Genomic DNA, 17,508 nt, shown 5'->3' on the forward strand with positions numbered 1-17,508 from the left:
GAAGAGTCAGGTCTTCGCTGACCAACACCGATCCGCGAGAGCCGGTCCCTTCGACGAAAGATGGGCATTACTCCAGCCTCCCAGGAAGCAGACATTAGTCCATATTTGTGGTTCTACGAGACCTTACCAGAGAAGGAAGCAGCTAAAGTGATGGATGCGATTCGAAAGCTGGCAGGATAAGATCCACCAGTGGCTAAAAGATGGATGAGTCCAACTTCACTACTGTCTTGACTCTTTTTGCCCACGTAACTGCGATGGTCGAAGAAGGGTAAAAAGACGTGAAGGCCTCGTCATCGAGAATGATTCCCTTCCCTGTCTGGCGTGCGTAGGTAAGGTATGATCTGATCTGTCTGCGTTGCAGGAGAACAGCGCCAAATGACAGCAATGTGGCAGTGCATGTATCTAGAGGGCCTGGTGGAACCACTAGTTGCAACAAGGCCACTCATGCAGCTCTTTTTTGCTTTTCTGCAATAACTCCATGGGTGGGGCAAGAGGTATGTAGTATCGAGGAGGGAGAACTTGAGGACGCTTCTGAATCCCGAGCCCATGGGCAATTCTTGGACAGGAGAAGACTCGAAGCCCCTTCGGCCATTCATTGACAGTGGATTTTTCTGGAACCCTGGATGAGGCCAGGTACCAAGTACACGCTGGTAATTTTCGTACCCGTACTCTCCGCAGCAACTTCAGTTTGAATCACGGTAAATTTGGACAAGCCACCCACCAAGACTTGGATCAGCTTCGTATCCTTCGTCAAGACAATCTCTATTTTCAATAATTCCGAGTTCCGGCTGCAAAAAGGTCTTGAATCAGTCTCCATGTCCGCCAAGAGGATGACTTGCCCTTGGGATCGTTTTTCATCTGTTGGACTTGCATCGCATCCAACAGGAGGCAATCCAGTCACTTGCAGCGGCTGGTAGCCTCCTCCGCGAGGCAAAAAGGTGGTACCAAGACCATTTCGGGGTCAGCTATTGGTTACTCTGCAGCAGAGGATGATCTCACCTGGCCGTCGCCTTGGAAGGCTGGCTGTCTGGCTGGCTGACACTGGGCTCGCCAGAAGCTGGGTTCGTCAGCGTGAGAACTCAACTTACTCGAGTGCGCCGGAGTCGCCTTCCGAGGTGCATTCAAAGTGATTGTTGGTCCAGGTGCGTATACGAGCAGGGATCAGCCATTCGGCGCAGCAGAAGACCGCGTCAACTGAAGATTCCAGTCGCAGGGGGAAAAAAGCAACGAGGAAACTACTGGCTGGTACTTTACGGTTTACCTCAAGGTTCGCCGCTGAATTGCCCCAAACGCCGTCAGCCTTAACAGGCTGCAGAGAGTTCCGTGCGCTTGAACTTGAGAGACTCGTATTGGGGCTGTCCTGCTGCTCAAGTCAAATTGCACTTCATTTTCATGTTCAGCTTTAGACTCTTGGGACTATGCTCTCTTGCCACCATGAATCATGTCGCACCCAAGACATCATTATGTCCTCAGCTGTGCCTCTACGTCGTTTCCTCCATACAGTGGTGGTATGAGAGGAAACCAAGCATTATTTACCTCGTACTAAAGTACACATTTTGATTGGGACCAAGGGTACCGGAACTTTCTTGGCCACAGACTACATCCCCTTAGCGCCAAAGAGCGGCCCCGTTGATTAGTAGATATACTTTTAAAAGTTTTGATCCGGCAGAAGAAGAAGCTCTCTCGCATACGTAGAGTGATGACGACAGCAAGGATAACAACGGCAAATATCAAGCGCCTCTCGGCTGCCAACGTCCAACCAGGGTGAGTGAGGTCGCACAGTTTCAATGGGTGTTTCCTCATGAAGCCCGAATCTAAAACCAGCTTCGGGAACCTTGGCGACGGAATAAAAGCCAATCACGAACAGGTGTGACGGAACCCATTGCCATGGAAGTCCTTCCTGCAGGGCATCATGCACCACCTGCTTTTGATAGAGTATATTCGATGACGAAGCCCGGCGTCGGCGTGATGTTGATGAGATGTCCGAAGATTTTCCTGCGGCTTGACTCGACTTGCGCTAGCGTGACTTTGTCTTTAGTGTCTGTGCCAAGTGCCAGCCCATGAAACGAAGTTTTGTCACTTGTCCGTCGCAGTGGAAAATCAAGCCATCCACTCACGTTGACAAAACACTTTCGAAGAGCATCTGTGGAGCTGACCCTTTCTGGGTCGAATAAAACTGGCAAATGAAAGACGTGGAAATACCAGAAATCCTTACTCACCGGGATGGAACCGCAGATTCGACAAGGTTAGCGATGTGCCCTTTAAGCGAGGAGCTAGACAGTAGTGGACTTGAGTCACTCGACCATGGTCCGGAGGAGTAAAGTAAAGTACCTAGGTACTACTCAGTACTAACAGTCAAATGCGGGGTACTGTCACGAGAAGACTGGCCCTTGCCCTTGCCCTCAGCCCTTATTTCCTCTTCGGCTCTTCCTTCCCTTCGGACGGTCTTGGCAAAGGAGCCTGCATATCCTATCAAATTTGCGACTTGGACATCTGGTCCACGCTGACCACCCTTTCATCAACCTTCCATCCAGTACGCCTGTTTACTAGGCACTCCAGTCTGCTCTCGCTAGAAACTACTCTCAGTCACAGCCATCAGCGCCATGGCGATGAACAAGGTACCTGGCCGTAACATATATATTGGAGGGTGGGTGCCGCTAATCCTCACTTCCTATTTCTCCCCTTCATTCTACTTTCAGAGTGGGGAGCAAGGGGTCGATGTTGTGTATAAACTCTATACTAACCGCGTTCTTGGTGTAGCATATTCTCGCTCAAAAACAAAGCAGCCTTAAGTAGAGCAAACATCACTCATGTTGTCTCGGTGTTACGACTGCAGCCAACAGATGATACATTCTTGACTTACCAACATCACCATATTGAAGTTGATGATGTTGAGGATGAAAATATCCTAGAACACTTCCCGGCTGCCATCGGGTTTATCCAGTCTGGCTTGAACTCAGGTGGGGGAGTGCTTGTTCATTGGTTAGTAGAACGCTGCCACCTTTCGTTTTTGACTCATCTTGGCTCTGGAGGCCCGAATGGTCCTTTCCAGAGAAGGCCTCGTATACGGTGACTGACAGCATATAGTGCAATGGGAAAGTCTCGCTCTGCAACCATCTGCATCGCCTATCTTCTGCATCATCAGCAAAGCGCTTTTACACCACAGTCTGCTCTTGCTCTTCTCAGAGAATCTCGACCTCTATGTGAGCCCAATCCCGGGTTCATGAAGCAGCTTGAACTTTATCATCAGATGGGTTGTCCTACAGACGTTACTTCACACCCCGCCTACAGTCGCTGGCTTTACCATCGAGAAGTTGAAGAGAGCGTAGCATGCGGACGTGCTCCTGAAATGAATTCTATTTTATTCGAAGATGAACAGCCGCAGCAGCAAGTCGATACTGCGGGCGAATTAACGGAGGTTAAGTGTCGCAGATGCAGGTTGGTTTTCTCTCTGCCCAAATTTATCCGTCCGCTCTGCTCACCAGAAACAGGCGCAAATTGGCGCTAGCTCGATTTGTCGTTCCCCATGGGCCCCAGAAAGATGCCAAAGCCGCCGTAACATCTGATTGCGCTCATGTGTTCTTGAACCCGCTGACGTGGATGCGACCGAGCCTCTTTCCCAATAGCCCTGACGCCTCAGCTGACCTTGCTTCCGAAGATGCCCCTCTATCCGGCCGCTTGACATGCCCCAATGCCTCATGCGGCTCCAACATTGGAAAGTTTGCGTGGCAGGGTATGCAGTGTAGCTGCGGGGACTGGGTGGTACCCGCCATTGCCCTTGCAAGGGCCAGGGTTGACATTTCAGAACCAGTAACCATCCGTAGCGGTCCAGGAAACCTAGCCCCTGGTATTCGCCTGCCGCCAAGCATGAGGCCCAGCGGCGTGGATACGTCTACTGCCAGACCGTTAAGTGAAAGGTACACCTCCACCATGTTTAATTGTCCTCCTAGCCTATGTGAAAGGCTGTTTACTAACATGGGCTTCGTGACTATCAGAGACTCGACCAGAGGAAGCCTTTGATGGACACGATCATAGCTCCAACATCCCGAAAACGGCCTCTCAAACGATGGACAACAGCCTGGGTCAGCGAAGCCTACGTAATGTGCGTGCTACCCGGGGAAAAGGGCAGGCCTTTGCTTTCCGTCAGAACGGTCCAGGCCGAGCTGGCGTACCATTGACCGGCAGTCAATGCAGAGACATACGTCACGTGGCATGCCGATCACGAATGCTCATTTCAGAGGAAATGAGAAAGGCACGCCACTCAATTTGCCATCTCTACGGAGTACCACAGCATGAAGATTCGGTCGATCGCTCGAACGACGGTATGGACTTGGACCCTTGCGTGGGATAACGGCGAAATCAAGGCGAATGACTGAGCGTTAAACTTTAATCCAGTCTTCCAGGCTGTCAATTCGCTGGCGTCTCGGAAGTCGCAGATCCAATCACCAGATCGACCGCGACCATCATTCAGCAATGAGGAAGAAATTCTGTGTATACATCGATGATAGACTGCGAGACTCAGTGCCGGAGAACTAAGGTTGACTCAGATGCAACCGCTGCAGCCGACAGCCATGATCCATTGTCCCTGTTGACCGCATCGTACGGAGAATTTGATCCAGGAGCCCGGCAGGTGCCGCATCCCTCGCTAGTAGGCTGTCATTGGCAATGTTGAAACCAGCGCAAAACCCCACATCCGTCCCACGAGGCTGTGCCCCACATGAAGCCCGAGAAGCCAATCACTGGAGGTTCAAGCCAGGAACCCGACCGCGTCAGCGAGCCATTTCGGGGATCTGCAGCATGGGCGGTTCGGAGGTGGAAGAACATTTCTCAGTCCTCGCAGGGACGCCAGAAGCTCCTCTCAGGCCTGCCTAGGCTGGATCACTAGCGCCGGGAAGGGGGCTGTGCAAACTGCTCTTACGCAACGCCCGTTCAGCAGCAGCCACTCAACGCCCAGGGCTGACATTCACCCTCGTCCTCGTTTTACACCCCAGGCGTATTTTTCACTCTTCTGTACCGATAGCAAGGAGGACTTTCAAGACCACCGGCGTGGCAATCCGGGCTCCAGGAGATTGTTGGAACACACGGATCTTTAATGGTGTCACAGCCGCCACTCTAATAATATGATTTGATGTACGTCAACCCAGGCTGCAGTTGAGATGCACCTCCCTTCTTCTCCTATTAAAAACTGGCTTGTGCAGGGTCTGAATGCAAGCAAAGCAAGCCTGCTTGGCGGGTCTTGTGCGCATAACTGAGCGCCTTAACGGAGTAGTGAACATCAGCAAACCTCACTCTCAACACCCGTTATCCAGGAGCCACCAAAGACTTGCTTGCTAGGTGAGAGAAAGTTGAGTTATAGTTCTGACCTCCTGGCACGAGGCGCGCTGGAACTTGGGAGCTGCCTGGAACCCCCGGACCAGGCTAGGTAGAGATGTTTATCGGCTCAGATATCTCTCGTATGGTCATTCTGGTTGACCTCAAGCAATTCAACCCATTTCATCAACCAAGACTGGGTTTGTCGCCGTTACGCAGTTACCTAGTCTAAGAATAGGCCCTGCTGGTACTCCGTATCCCGATCAAGCTTCGGCATTATTGTCACCAGTCACACCGTGAAGGTTTGGCGGATCCCTAGCTGTACCAAGTCGGATCTGGATGAATGGACGGGATGTTGAAGAGGTTGTTGCCTAGCGACTCGTCACTGCCCACGTCTTCTCCCAGGCAAAGGACGGAGAAGATCAAGATGAAGCCGAGAGTGTCGAGATCGAGGGAGCCTAGCACTGCCTCGTTCATGAATCGCTCTATAGTTCCCTTGGACCCTGGCTGCCGGCCTAAATAAATCTTGTTGCCTTGACGTGACAAGCATTCCACCAAGGGTCCAGCGTCGTTTTCTTTTCTTTTCTTTTCTTTTTTTTTTTAAAAAAAAAAAAAGAAACCCCTGCCGAGACAAGAAGGATTGAACGTCAAGACACTTTGAGACACCTTGCAATATCCAAGAGATGAGACAGGGACGAGGGTAGGGGTAGTGGTAGTGGTAGAGAAATGTATGGTAGATAATCACACTTTCACTCGACTTCCGTCCCCGGCGCATCTCGGTCCTACAGTATTGTCGAGCTTCTATACCTAGGTCTCTAGTGCAGGGCTAGCTGGTGGGGGATGATAAGATTGATTTTGTGGGAGGACACGACATGGACTATCGATTTTGGCTTGGGCATGGACGTGGACATGGACGTGGGCAATGGGTATGACTCGCAGCTAGCTAGCGAGTCCCAATATCATTGTCCGCTGGTTTTCGTAACAGTAGTAAGCGCCCAACCCTTTGGACAACCCTTGGAGCCTTAGACGAAATCGGCCTTCTTGAAGAGCGAAGTAGTGCGGTGGTAGGTCGGTCAACACCTGGATAAGGCAGACACTCACGCTCCAGCCAGCCATTGCGTTACCAGATTATGTACCTCAGTATCCTACCTAGCGCAGTTCAATGCTTGGACTAACAGATCATATGAATTCAATAGCCTAGCTCGTGCTCGCCCTCCGGGGAGAATATCCGTCGTCCTCGTCGGCTATAATGACCTGCATCAGCGACTGCGGCTGCGGCTGACCTCGTTGTTTAGACCTATGTACTAGTCGGCAGGCCAAGAACCGAACCGAAAAACGTAACGAACTAGCGGTAAGTACTACTAAGAAGTAGGCATTTGGAGATGAACAAGTGTTGATGAGATGAGATGAGATGAGATGAGGCTGAGAAGGAGACAGGGGCTATAACTAGGTTGACGCTTGCGAGATGACAGTATGGGGACGAGACGGAACCTTGCGACAACGAGGAAGGAATGGGCGAAGTATACGAGGGATACAACGGCTAGAATAACCTGGAACTTCGTTCCGGGAAACGATGATATATAATCTCTAATATCTACACGGCGACTTGTTTAGTAATGAATAGATACCGGGCACTAACTATCGTATACACGAGTTGCCCTGTCAGGCTGCTCGGACCACTAGCCCGCTAGGGCTGAATGCGGTTCGCAGGATCAGAATCAAAGTTAGAATTGGAAGAGGCAGATGAGGGTAGTAAGACGACAACATAGAAGACAAAAAAGCTCCCGTGGTTCAGCCCACTCGAGACTAGCGCTTACGAACCTGCTGGTGAAACCATTTTGGGCAACATCGAGCGAACCATCGCGTCGCATGTTGCGTCTTGCGTCTGCGGGTGTGTGCGCGAGGTGTATGACGTGAGGGTGGAAGGGAAGGATGATGGAAAGGGCACTTCCGCCGAAGGCGTTAGTGCTGATGCCCGGCCTGATCGTCGACTACAACGCTTTGGGTCCTCAGGGAACTGCAACCCCGACGAGACCAGGAGGGGTCAGTTGCTCTGCCTCCACGTTGTCTCTCTGTCTGCCTTGGCTGGGCTGGGTTGGAAGCCTTAAAAGAATGATGTAGTCGTCGGAGACTGACCGCTAAATGGATCCCGACTCCCGAGCTATAAGGACAAGCGTATAAGTGATAGGAAGGAAAGCGGGCGAAGCGTTGCCCTAGCCCGCCAGAACAGCCCGTTTTGTCCTCCCTGCACCCTTATCCAGGGCGTAGGGCGTGGGACGGTGGGTGGGATTCTCCTTCGCGGAAACCAACATTGTTACACGGACGATTCTCCGTTTTCTGCAGGACGGTTCAACAAAGCCCTAGAAGATGGCAAGAGGAGCGCGGGTTCCCGTGTCTGGCAAAAGCTAAGAGATCCTTGGGCTTGATCATGCAGGAGACATTTATTTGCGAAGCAGAACTTGCAGAGTAGCAAGTCGCCTGATTTGTGACGACTTCCTTTCCCCTCTTCCCTCGCTCCTTTGGCACAGGCAAGAGGAGGACGTGCATTCAGAGACCACCAGACGGAACAGACGGGAAGTACGAGGGGTCTTGAAGCCGTTGACGATTGCGCTTCGCTGCCTCCATGTTACGCATCCTGTCGATGCGCATCTGGTAAAAGTTTCTAAGCGAATGCGTGTCAGTGAACTTTCCCTTCATCCACTAATGTCCAAGACGAGGATTCATACTTATGCAGAGAGAAGATACGAGGGGGGTCATCTGCTGGCGCGCCCGTGCCTTGGGCTTTCTTGATGGCATCAATCTGCTGTTCGTTAGACTTGCGCAGTCCGAGAGCAAAGCAAAAGTGAATGATTGCGAAGACACAAACCTTCTCATCTCGCTCTTTTTCATCCTTGTTATCGGCATCTCCCTTTACAGCTTCATCCTTAGAATCCTTGGAGGCTTTCGCGTCATCTTTCGAATCATCCTTGTCCTTCTTCTTCTCCTTTTCTTTCTCCTTCTTCCTCCGCTGCTTCTCCTCATACTCCAACTTTACCTTCTCAATCTCCCTCGCCATTGCCTCCGCCTTTTCCTTCGCCGCCTCCTCCTCGACATCAATAATAGGCGAGCAGAAATGCCGGTCCTGGAGATGAATAGGGCAGACGTAGAAAAAGTCCTGGTTAGTTAGACCGATGCAATGCGCTTTCTACTCGGTTTGGCTTGAATTGTAACTGTATAGATTGCTTAGTTACCTTGTTGTTGGGTGTGATTAGCACACTACTCGATGGCTTGTGGCAGACTAGGCAGGATTTGGCCGCGGTTTCTGCTACCCGGCGGAGATGCCAGGTGTTTGGGAGGGTTGTTGCCATTGTAGGATTTCTGTTCATAGGCGTGATGCAACGTTTGTAAGGTGAGTTCTATATGGGAAAACTGGCTGTATCCAAATTCGCGATGCAAGCTGGGGAGTTTGAAGACGGATCGTGGTGTCGGAGCGGAGGCTGGTAACAGTGTCATGTGACAAGATAGCGTTGACCATTATTATTCATTTGTTTATCCAGGTTGACAATGAAAATATCTATATCTAATGAGTTACAGGAATCGAAAAAAAAAAAAAAAACTACTCAGTCACGCTATCAAGGCTTCTCAGCGCACTCCTCTCTTTCCCCGGCGCCAGCGCATCCGTGTTCTTAGCTCGTCGCCTAGCATCCGTCCAAACCATGTACTCGCTATAGCTCTTGGGCATAACATGCACATCACCTTCAACCAGGAACGTATAATTGAACATGCCAGTCGGCTTCTTCGTGCCGTGCTCCACATCCCGCACCTTCGTGTCTACACGCACCTGGATCTTGGTATACTTGCTTCCCGCGCCGCCTTCTCGTTCAAGAGGCTCGGTATAAGCAACCGTTGCACGCAGGTACAGTACGCTCCCTACCGGAACCGGGTTCTCGAATGTGCTGGGGTCGAGTGAGATGAAGTTGGGCCGGGCGTGGGAAAAGGCGGCTGCGCAGCAGAAGGCGAGTTCGAAGGTCTGTTTGAGTAGGAAGCCGCCGAAGATCATGAAGTTGTGCCGGTTGCGGTCTTGTGGCTGCATTATCATAGCGGACTTAAGAACTGTATCGCTCATCGAGATGGTGTTTGGGGGTCGCTGGTCAGAGGTTTCGGGGTCTGCGCTGGGTTAGTGATGATGCCCGGAAAATGGTTGTCTCATACGCACTCAGATATGACATCTCCTTTGTCCACAGGGAGTGAATGAGGTTGCTCTCCTCCGAGTCAGGTGCCTTCGCAAGAAGACTCCTCGTCCGTAGGGATTTCTTAGCTTGGTAGTTCTTCTCTCCTTTCTTGAACAGTTCCCGCTCTTCCTCCGTTTCGATCAGAAGAGGCGCAACAGACGCAGGCCTAGAGAGTCAGCGTAGGAAACTCCATGGCGAATCATATAGACTTACGTTTTTGTCACCGGGTCCAGCGATACCATTGTAAACGCACAAGTGATGAGTACATCCTCGGGGCTGGGCTTCTCCCCAGCAGCAGGAACCTTGGCGACCTGGAGCGAGACCTCCATACTTGAGCGTCCTGTCGCGTACGTCACCTGACCACTCAACTCGAGATCGCAGATCTCCATCAGCGGGTGCTCGATTGTGATCCGGTCAACTGCTGCAGTCACTGTTGTCACCGAGTCCCCGGTGTGTCTGTAGGCAATAACACCCGCCAGAGCATCAAGGTCCATCAGCAACGAGCCCAATCTACATCCGTTAGACACTATCCAGAGATAATCGACAAGTAGGGTAGTACCGAATATTGCCCGAAGCATTCAGGTAAGTATCCAGGAGCCACTTATCCTGGGCCAGCGGTAGAATCTGGGCAACATTAGCCACAACAATCGACTTCACCGCGCAATGAACAAGACTGGGATCACTCACAGCACTGTAGAAACTATCCGACATCCTCTTCGGTGTCAAGTCCGGCTTAGGGCGAGGCGCCTCCGACTGACCAGACTGTCCGGCCTCGCGACTCTTGTTCAGCGCCTCAATCCAAGGCGTCTTCACTCGCATGGGCATCCAAGTCGGTCGGAACGCGCCATTTGGTCGACTTGACTGGAACTCTCGCAGTGTGGTAATCGACGGTGATGCGCTTGCAGCGCGGGTGCGTAGAACCGCAGTGCCCGAGGTGAGACACCGTGACCGCGTCGCGACGGATCTTGAGCTGAGCATTTTCACTTGTTGGCAATTTGCACCGTTGTAACGTCTGTTTTGATCACTTGGTGCCGGGGTATAGTTAGCTAGTGTAAGGAACCCTGGTCAATGACAATCAAGTGGTTGCTATTGGAGAGATCGCCTCGACCGGGGATGTGACTCCTTTTCGGCCTCACTCCCGTTGTCTGGGGCCGACTCGGCTTCTCCCCGGAACAAGTCGGGTACTGCCGACTAAGTTTTAACCCGTCAGTGAGCTTAATCGTTCTCGAATTCTCGACTGCAACTGGCAAGTATAGCGTGCTGTTGGTTTCTGTTTTATCTTCCTGGGTTCGTGTGTTCTTTCTGTGTTTCATCGCCAACGAGCGCTTTGACTTATGACGTCATATATATACACTTCAAGATGCGCATATCGCGACAAACACCACATGTCTACCAGAGAAGATTGGATCTAGAGAAATCGTATAAGATAGCCTATCTCTTCTATCACCAGACATTTTCTACAGATTGCCGCTCAGGAACGTATACATGTGATGATACGTCAAAATGAAGTCATGTCATCCAGCTTCCGAAAACGTCCTATACTTCCACCATGGAGAAACATCCTGGGATTTCAGAAGCTTGTACCTATTTTGCACATCTTTCGAACATTTCTTCTAAATTGCAGCAGCTCTCGTCATCACAGGATACAAGATGAGCGACCCTCATAATCCCAATATCACGAACCGCACAACCCCTCAATGGGCTCTCTACCAGCGGGAGAACTTTGAGAAGCTCAACGAAGGCAAAACCGCACCATTCAGCACTGGTACGTCCCTTTACCACCACTATCTGACAAGACACCAGCAACTCATGGTGCACAGACCCGACCAAGCTTGAAGAAAGAGCCCACGAATCCCTCAGCAAAGGCGGCTGGCTATACGCGTCCTCCAACGCCGGCCTCTCAACAACCCACCTCGCAAACCGACAAGCCTTCTACCGCCACCGCATAATCCCCAACCAGCTCGTCGACACGAACCTCCGCGACACAACGACCGAGATCTTCGGGCACCGTGTATCGGCGCCCATCGGGTTCGCACCTATCGGCATCAACAAAATCTACCACCAATCTGCGGAGATCGCCGTTGCAAAGGTAGCGGGCGAGCTGAACTTACCATACTGTCTCTCAACAGCGGGGAGCTCGCCCATTGAAAAAGTCGGGGAAGCAAATGGCCAAGGCAATCCGCGGTTCTACCAGCTCTACATGCCGCACGACGACGAGCTAACCCTCTCCCTCCTAAACCGCGCCTGGAACAGCGGCTTCGATGCCCTGGTCCTAACGACAGATACATGGCAGCTCGGCTGGCGGCATGAGGACGTCGCAAACTCAAACTATGCCTTCTACCGCGGGCTCGGCGCAGACCTAGGACTCAGTGACCCCGTTTTCCAGCGTCGATGCCGTGAATCAGGGATTGACCCCGAGAAGGACGTCGTCGCCGCCTCAACAAAGTGGATTGACTCCGTCTGGCATGGCCGCGCGTGGTCGTGGGACAAGATCCCCTGGCTGATCGAGCAGTGGAAGAAGATCTCCGGAGGGAGACCGTTCGTCATCAAGGGCATTCAGTCTATCGGTGATGCTCGAAAATGCGTGGAGCTTGGTGTCGATGGAATTGTAGTGAGTAATCATGCCGGGAGGCAGGTCGACGGGGCGATTGCGAGTTTGGATGCGTTGGAAAATATTGTGGAGGCTGTTGGTGAGAGGTTGTACATCATGTACGATTCGGGGGTTCGAGGCGCGAGTGACGTTGCAAAGGCGCTTGCTCTGGGCGCAAAGTTTGTGTTCGTGGGACGGCTTTGGATCTGGGGGTTGAGTATTATGGGAGAGGAAGGGGTACGGCATGTGATGAAGTCGTTGCTGGCGGATTTTGATATCCTCATGGCTGTTGGAGGGTTCAACCGTGTTGCGGACTTTGAGCGGTCTACGCTTGGTAAGACGCTTATACCCAGGCAAATGATGCCTGTAGAGCTAACAGAAGCAGAGTCATATCCAAAATCGTACACACTAGTCCCAGACAGGGTGCTATAGGGTTGAGAAAGGACGTCAGATATTGATTCAGTAACCTGTATTCCAGGAAAAAAACCCGCTAGATATCGAATAAATGGCATGAATCAACATGTTGTATTTGATTACAAGAATATATGCAATGAAATCGGTGCGTAGAGGCGGGGTATAGGACAGGTAACGCTGGGCATATACATGGACCCAGTTGGGAGAAAAAAAAAAAGGCTAAAGATAGTACAAATACACGAGGCCGGCTAGAGCAGGCCAGTAGATATTGGGAACACTGAACGTCGTTCCCAAACCCTTGAACTCAGAGTGAGTTTCCGTAGGGTTAGAAGCGGCGGCACTATCGGTAGAATCAGTTGACTCGGTAGAACCTGAAACTGTGCTCTCTGTAGCGAATGTGTCTGTGGGTGCGGCAACTCCTGCTGCCGTGGTTGTGGTTGTTTGAGGTGTAGGAGGGTGAGTGAGTTCGGCAAAGCCAATGCGGTCGTGGTCAAAATCAAAAACGGCATACACATTCTTGAGGAACGTATCACCGAGAATCCAAACATCATCTCCGAAAACTGCTTGGGCGATGATGGTCGAAATACAGCCATCGCCACCCTCCAGGCGGGCTCCAATGTAGTCCTTGGGAGACATGGCATAGCTTTTCCCGGAAAAGGTAAACTGGACATCAGCAGTTGAGTCACACGGGAGAATATAATTCTCGTCTGAAACTTGTTTCGAGCCTGGGATGAGTGCATGCACCGCTGCTGCATCTTTCGGGGGAAGCAGCGAGTACGAAGTTCCTGTATCAATAATGGCGAATTTGTCCTCGAAGCCGCAGTTCTCTCCATTGACGCTGGCCTCGTCCAGAGGAATGCTCCAATGAATGCTTGAATTGGCGACATCGGTGTAGGAAATGTCTCCGGTGAACTTAGTGGTATCCACTCCGCCAAATGTGACTGTTCCATCCCTTGCACCATCGGAGTTGCGGGACAGATGGAAGCTAACAATGTTCTTCTCGAGATCTCCTTGCTCCGCGACAAGGTCCATGAAAGGTGGTCTTCCCATCGAGGTATCGTTGGATCGTCCCAGACCAAGAATGCCGTCGATCGGGTAGTTTATAAAGTCGTCCGTCGCTTCCCTGGCCAATCCAAACGTCATCTCCACGTTGATACCAGCAATTGCAAGGTGGTCCGTGACAAGAACGCCGCTGACATTGCCTGAACCGTATCCCACCTGAAATTTGTCCTTCGTCATCTTCACAGTGGAAGAAGAGTCCTCCCCAAAAGTATTGTGCATCCTGCAAGGCTCGGCCGTACAATCCTCGCCAAACACCCATGTATTCGCGCCTCCTGTATCCAGCATCATCCATACCGGTTGACCAGGCGTGCCAACATTCACAGTCGCAAAGTATGAGTAGTCGAGACCATCCTGGTGGAGAGCGACGGTGTTTGGTGAGGTAGGTTTGTCGGCCAGAACGACTTTGTAGATGTTGTCGCGGCGAACGTGGGTGTTTTTGATGTCCAGAGACAGTAATTCGTCATCGTGGGTGTCCGTAGCTTCCTCGTAATCTAATGATATATCGCCAGATAATAACTTCACAGGCACGAAACGTCGATCGAGGCTGTCGTTCTCGCTATCGGAACCAGAAGGGGCGGTCTTGACCTTAAAACGATATGGAATGAAGGCATTGGCGCTGCCGTAAAGAAAAGCTGCACAGAGAAGACATTGTGAGAGACGCATGATCCGGCCACAGATCTAAGTGAAGAACGAGGCGGGCGAAATCATTGAGAGGGTGTCGATTTTGGACCGGTTCCTGAGCTCGTTTGCATGGAAATGGATGTAAAAGTGGACAGAAAGGCAGGGTCGGGTCGATTAGGATTATGAGTGATCCAGACAGGATAGAAATAAGAAAAGAGAATTATTGAAGTATGCGGCTCTGGTAAAAATAGGACACAAGGGACGCAGAGAAGCGAGGGCGAGGCCGAAAAGGGACGCGATGATAAGGGCCCAGAACGACACAAACAGGGGTATTAATGTTGTACAACAGACGCAGAAAGAGATGCGTCTAAATGACAAAGAAAGAAAAGACAAATTAGATATCAGCAACGATAGAAGCAAAAGCGAGGGGAGGGAGGGAGGAGGCTGAGGTTGAGATGAGGTCGAGGGTCCATGGATTTGTACGGGGGATGGACTGAGATACAACCTTCTGACAGATGCTCAGTTCGCGGAAACGGTGGAGATACGATACAACCTTGTGTCCTGCAGAAGAGGAAAGGCGCGTTTGGAGACGCACTCTGACTGGCTGCAGGCAGCCTAGCTCACGAACGGGTTCGGATCTTCGGTTTATCGGGCTCTTTTCAGCGCTGTGAGTGGAGAGTGAGGGGAAACCCCTGAATGTGCTTGATCACAGACCTTGGAAGTGGGCACTCGAAGGCTGGCAAGTGGCGAGATGATTTGAATTGTCCATCCTGAGGCTGCCTCTTATCTCTCGCTCGAACATAAATTTCGACGAGCGAGAACTGAAATTAGCATCGAGGCAAGGAGTCGAAGATTCCAGACTCCAAGGAACATGCAAAGACCATCTGTTTGTTGTGTGGTTTCAGCCCTGAAGACTGGTTGCTGCTGCCCCACGCCTTTGCTCTGCATCTTTCCTGAGGTCCTTCATCTCATTCGCGCTCGGCCAAAACATAAATCCACAATTTTATTTATGCCAAGTTTTATGCTAAATCCTGCGAAATGTCCCGCGGCTCGCAAACGCACATGTGTGGAGGATTCAAGGAACACCCTCATCAAACCCTTATCTCATGAGCTAGCTGTGTCCTCACCTTGAGGGCCATCCCGGCGGCTATGTTTTCGTGTTCTCTTGACATGCTGAGAGCATTGGAATTGCTCTTGAGGATAATCGCGTGACCAGGCCTCAAGGTACACGTTGGAGACTTGGTCTTGCAGACGACCCAGATAACGTCTGTATAGACCATCACGGCCAGAGTATCACTAGTAACTCAATATCAGCTCGAATCTTGTATCGTCACTCGAGTCGACGTCCGGGCGCAGCAATCCCCGGCTTGATATCTCTGCAGATTCAGTAAGTTGTTCCTCATGTGATTCAACCCCTTGATCGCGATACACTGAGCTCATGTATGTCTTGAGCTTGCAACCATGTTCTCATAAAGAGTGCTTCGGCCTAGTGTATATAATGCCTGCTGAGATTCTATCTGTTGCAAGGATCAATTTCTGTCTCGAATTGCATCTAGTGCTTGGGAGGCACTTGCTGGTTCCCCTTCTGGCGCACCATGCTTGAGAATGCTCTCTGTTTTGAGACGATGATGGAATCTCAATCTGTGGTTTATGTCGCTGACTTGCTGCAACAGTTCCCAAAGGTGACGTGAATCGAAGCGTTTTCATGCACATGTGTTTGGTGGGACACTGTAAACAGCGCAGCAGCAGTATTGATCTGTCCTATGTGCAGCATCTGTTCTACTTTAAATGACTGGACGTTACCGAGGGCGAAAGGCGAATGACTTGTACTGCCTCCATGATACCTCTTCCTAGTCTCTTCCTCTCCCTACCAGACGTCAATGCTACCTAGGTATCACGACAACTAACCACTCCGCCGGACGCACCAGCTTCCCAAACCCTAACCAGTCAACAAACACCAGATTCCATGCTTATCCCCCAGAACAGGCCAGTACCGGCCAAACAAAGCCATGTTACCAAGCACAATCACAGTCGCCCTCTACAGTCTCCGTATCCTCCCATCTCTCGACCCCCTCCCCCTCACAAGTGCCACAAGTATCCGCCTCAAACCACCCACAGGCATTGCGATGTCCGCAGTACTCGCAGTCCGGATCACCACTGCAGCAGGTAATTTTAAGAGCCCCGAGACCGCCGAATGTCAGGTAATATCCCTTTCCGTCACAGTTGCGGCACTCGTCGCTCATTTGCACCGTGCGCTCCTCTGTGTAGAAGCCTGTACCGTTGCATATCTCGCAGTTGGGGTTTGGGCGGGGTTCGCGGGAGGCATCGCTGCTGGCGGAGCTGGCATGGGAGGTTGGGCTGTCGGCCATTTCTCTCTTGAGCAATCAGACTAAATGTAGTGTAGCTGGTTAGGTAAGGTGGCTTCAACCAGGGCAGCTTTTGGACCTCTTGTTCGAGGACAGTGTAGTTGGTTCTTACCTAGAGTTAGATATAGTTGGATTAGTATAGGTACTCGACGGAAAGAGGAGGAGGAAGAGAATGAGAAGAAAAACGAGGTGCACAGGTTGATTTGATCTCTTCTCAGGCGTTCTGCTTGGTAGCCTTGTGAGCCTTGTAAGGCCAAGGCACTATATAAGTTCACTTTTCTCTGCTGGCCCGAGAGCCTTGCCAGTATAGTCAAGCGAAGCCTTTGGTGCTCTGCGCTTTATACCAAAGCTTTCATTCAGCCTTGCCATGCATGACGCGCACTCGATAACTTGGGAGACTGATTATCCTGTGGTGCTAATTACTGCATGGACTAAACTAGCCGCACTCTCCTGATGCCTTCAAGCGAATATATCTTATAGACCAGAAAACAAATTCGCGCAGTTTTCATGTAATACTCTTTCATCATGTATCCGTAACAGGGGTAAACCCCCCGTCGAGCCCTAACTCGACTACTCCGAGTAGAACAAACTCTATACCCAGGTATTTCCAATGACGGCCAGCCGCATGCCTCTATCAGCGAATGTACCGGGCTACTCCAGATAGTACATCAACAACTTGTTTGCGATACTGCCATCGTAATATCTTCTTTTGACACGCTGAATACCCTGGCCAAGTAGGGGTTTGACTTTGACCTGGTCAGGAAAGCAAGCTTTTTATGATGGCTGTGTCCTATATAATTTGCTAAATAGTGTTAACTGGTACATACGACCACAGGGTGTGGAGAACAGGGCTTCCCGTCCGCTCAGCCGTACTTAAGCCACATACTAAACGCGGTCAATAACCAAAGTGCCCTGGATCTTAAAATAGCGTCAG

General features: G+C 51.1%; 6 protein-coding genes across 6 annotated transcripts; 2 read left to right on the forward strand and 4 right to left on the reverse strand.

Moving 5' to 3' along the window:
* Positions 1–2,334: 2,334 nt before the first annotated feature.
* dspC (dual specificity phosphatase YVH1) lies at positions 2,335–4,343 on the forward strand. Its single transcript, XM_071036669.1, has 5 exons — positions 2,335–2,647; positions 2,761–2,982; positions 3,088–3,438; positions 3,492–3,917; positions 3,996–4,343. The coding sequence occupies exons 1-5, from the start codon at positions 2,604–2,606 to the stop codon at positions 4,018–4,020; spliced, it is 1,068 nt and encodes a 355-aa protein (XP_070895871.1). The 5' UTR covers positions 2,335–2,603; the 3' UTR covers positions 4,021–4,343.
* A 3,514-nt stretch (positions 4,344–7,857) lies between these two features.
* Positions 7,858–8,657, reverse strand: BJX68DRAFT_269837 (AAA-ATPase Vps4-associated 1 family protein; the record flags this gene model as incomplete). The annotated part of the gene is made up of 4 exons (XM_071046451.1): positions 7,858–7,972; positions 8,037–8,110; positions 8,177–8,464; positions 8,541–8,657. 4 exons carry the CDS (start codon positions 8,655–8,657, stop codon positions 7,858–7,860), a joined length of 594 nt encoding a protein of 197 aa, XP_070895872.1.
* A 163-nt stretch (positions 8,658–8,820) lies between these two features.
* Positions 8,821–10,602, reverse strand: BJX68DRAFT_151038 (putative acyl-CoA thioester hydrolase). Its single transcript, XM_071036670.1, has 5 exons — positions 10,209–10,602; positions 10,081–10,145; positions 9,735–10,031; positions 9,506–9,687; positions 8,821–9,456 (listed from the first exon to the last, which is right to left on the reverse strand). Exons 1-5 carry the CDS (start codon positions 10,497–10,499, stop codon positions 8,906–8,908), a joined length of 1,386 nt encoding a protein of 461 aa, XP_070895873.1. The 5' UTR covers positions 10,500–10,602; the 3' UTR covers positions 8,821–8,905.
* A 164-nt stretch (positions 10,603–10,766) lies between these two features.
* On the forward strand, positions 10,767–13,055 carry BJX68DRAFT_243395 (L-lactate dehydrogenase). Its single transcript, XM_071041143.1, has 2 exons — positions 10,767–11,286; positions 11,342–13,055. Exons 1-2 carry the CDS (start codon positions 11,172–11,174, stop codon positions 12,541–12,543), a joined length of 1,317 nt encoding a protein of 438 aa, XP_070895874.1. The 5' UTR covers positions 10,767–11,171; the 3' UTR covers positions 12,544–13,055.
* Positions 12,644–14,702, reverse strand: BJX68DRAFT_151056 (pepsin-like aspartic protease). Its single transcript, XM_071036671.1, has 2 exons — positions 13,008–14,702; positions 12,644–12,773 (listed from the first exon to the last, which is right to left on the reverse strand). Exons 1-2 carry the CDS (start codon positions 14,248–14,250, stop codon positions 12,745–12,747), a joined length of 1,272 nt encoding a protein of 423 aa, XP_070895875.1. The 5' UTR covers positions 14,251–14,702; the 3' UTR covers positions 12,644–12,744.
* Positions 14,703–16,220: 1,518 nt separating this feature from the next.
* On the reverse strand, positions 16,221–16,577 carry BJX68DRAFT_269841 (uncharacterized protein; the record flags this gene model as incomplete). The annotated part of the gene is made up of 1 exon (XM_071046452.1): positions 16,221–16,577. One exon carries the CDS (start codon positions 16,575–16,577, stop codon positions 16,221–16,223), a length of 357 nt encoding a protein of 118 aa, XP_070895876.1.
* Between the last annotated feature and the right edge of the window lie 931 nt (positions 16,578–17,508).

Source organism: Aspergillus pseudodeflectus (genome assembly GCF_044049435.1).
Source record: "Aspergillus pseudodeflectus strain CBS 756.74 chromosome Unknown BJX68scaffold_43, whole genome shotgun sequence".
NCBI lineage: Eukaryota > Fungi > Ascomycota > Eurotiomycetes > Eurotiales > Aspergillaceae > Aspergillus > Aspergillus pseudodeflectus.

Bases quoted from the DNA above. Each gene is read 5' to 3' on its own strand.
- BJX68DRAFT_151038 (XM_071036670.1), bottom strand. From the start codon at position 10,499: ATGCTCAGCTCAAGATCCGTCGCGACGCGGTCACGGTGTCTCACCTCG. The intron at 10,032-10,080 runs GTACTACCCTAC...TAACGGATGTAG, and splicing joins AATGCTTCGGGCAATATTCG to ATTGGGCTCGTTGCTGATGG. The intron at 9,457-9,505 runs GTGCGTATGAGA...AACCCAGCGCAG, and splicing joins AAAGGAGATGTCATATCTGA to ACCCCGAAACCTCTGACCAG.
- dspC (XM_071036669.1), top strand. From the start codon at position 2,604: ATGGCGATGAACAAGGTACCTGGCCGTAACATATATATTGGAGG. The intron at 2,983-3,087 runs GTTAGTAGAACG...GACAGCATATAG, and splicing joins GGGGGAGTGCTTGTTCATTG to TGCAATGGGAAAGTCTCGCT. The intron at 3,439-3,491 runs GTTGGTTTTCTC...CACCAGAAACAG, and splicing joins GTTAAGTGTCGCAGATGCAG to GCGCAAATTGGCGCTAGCTC.
- BJX68DRAFT_151056 (XM_071036671.1), bottom strand. From the start codon at position 14,250: ATGCGTCTCTCACAATGTCTTCTCTGTGCAGCTTTTCTTTACGGCAGC. The intron at 12,774-13,007 runs GCATTGGCTTTG...GGCCTGCTCTAG, and splicing joins TTTTGATTTTGACCACGACC to CCGGCCTCGTGTATTTGTAC.
- BJX68DRAFT_243395 (XM_071041143.1), top strand. From the start codon at position 11,172: ATGAGCGACCCTCATAATCCCAATATCACGAACCGCACAACCCCTCAA. The intron at 11,287-11,341 runs GTACGTCCCTTT...CATGGTGCACAG, and splicing joins AACCGCACCATTCAGCACTG to ACCCGACCAAGCTTGAAGAA.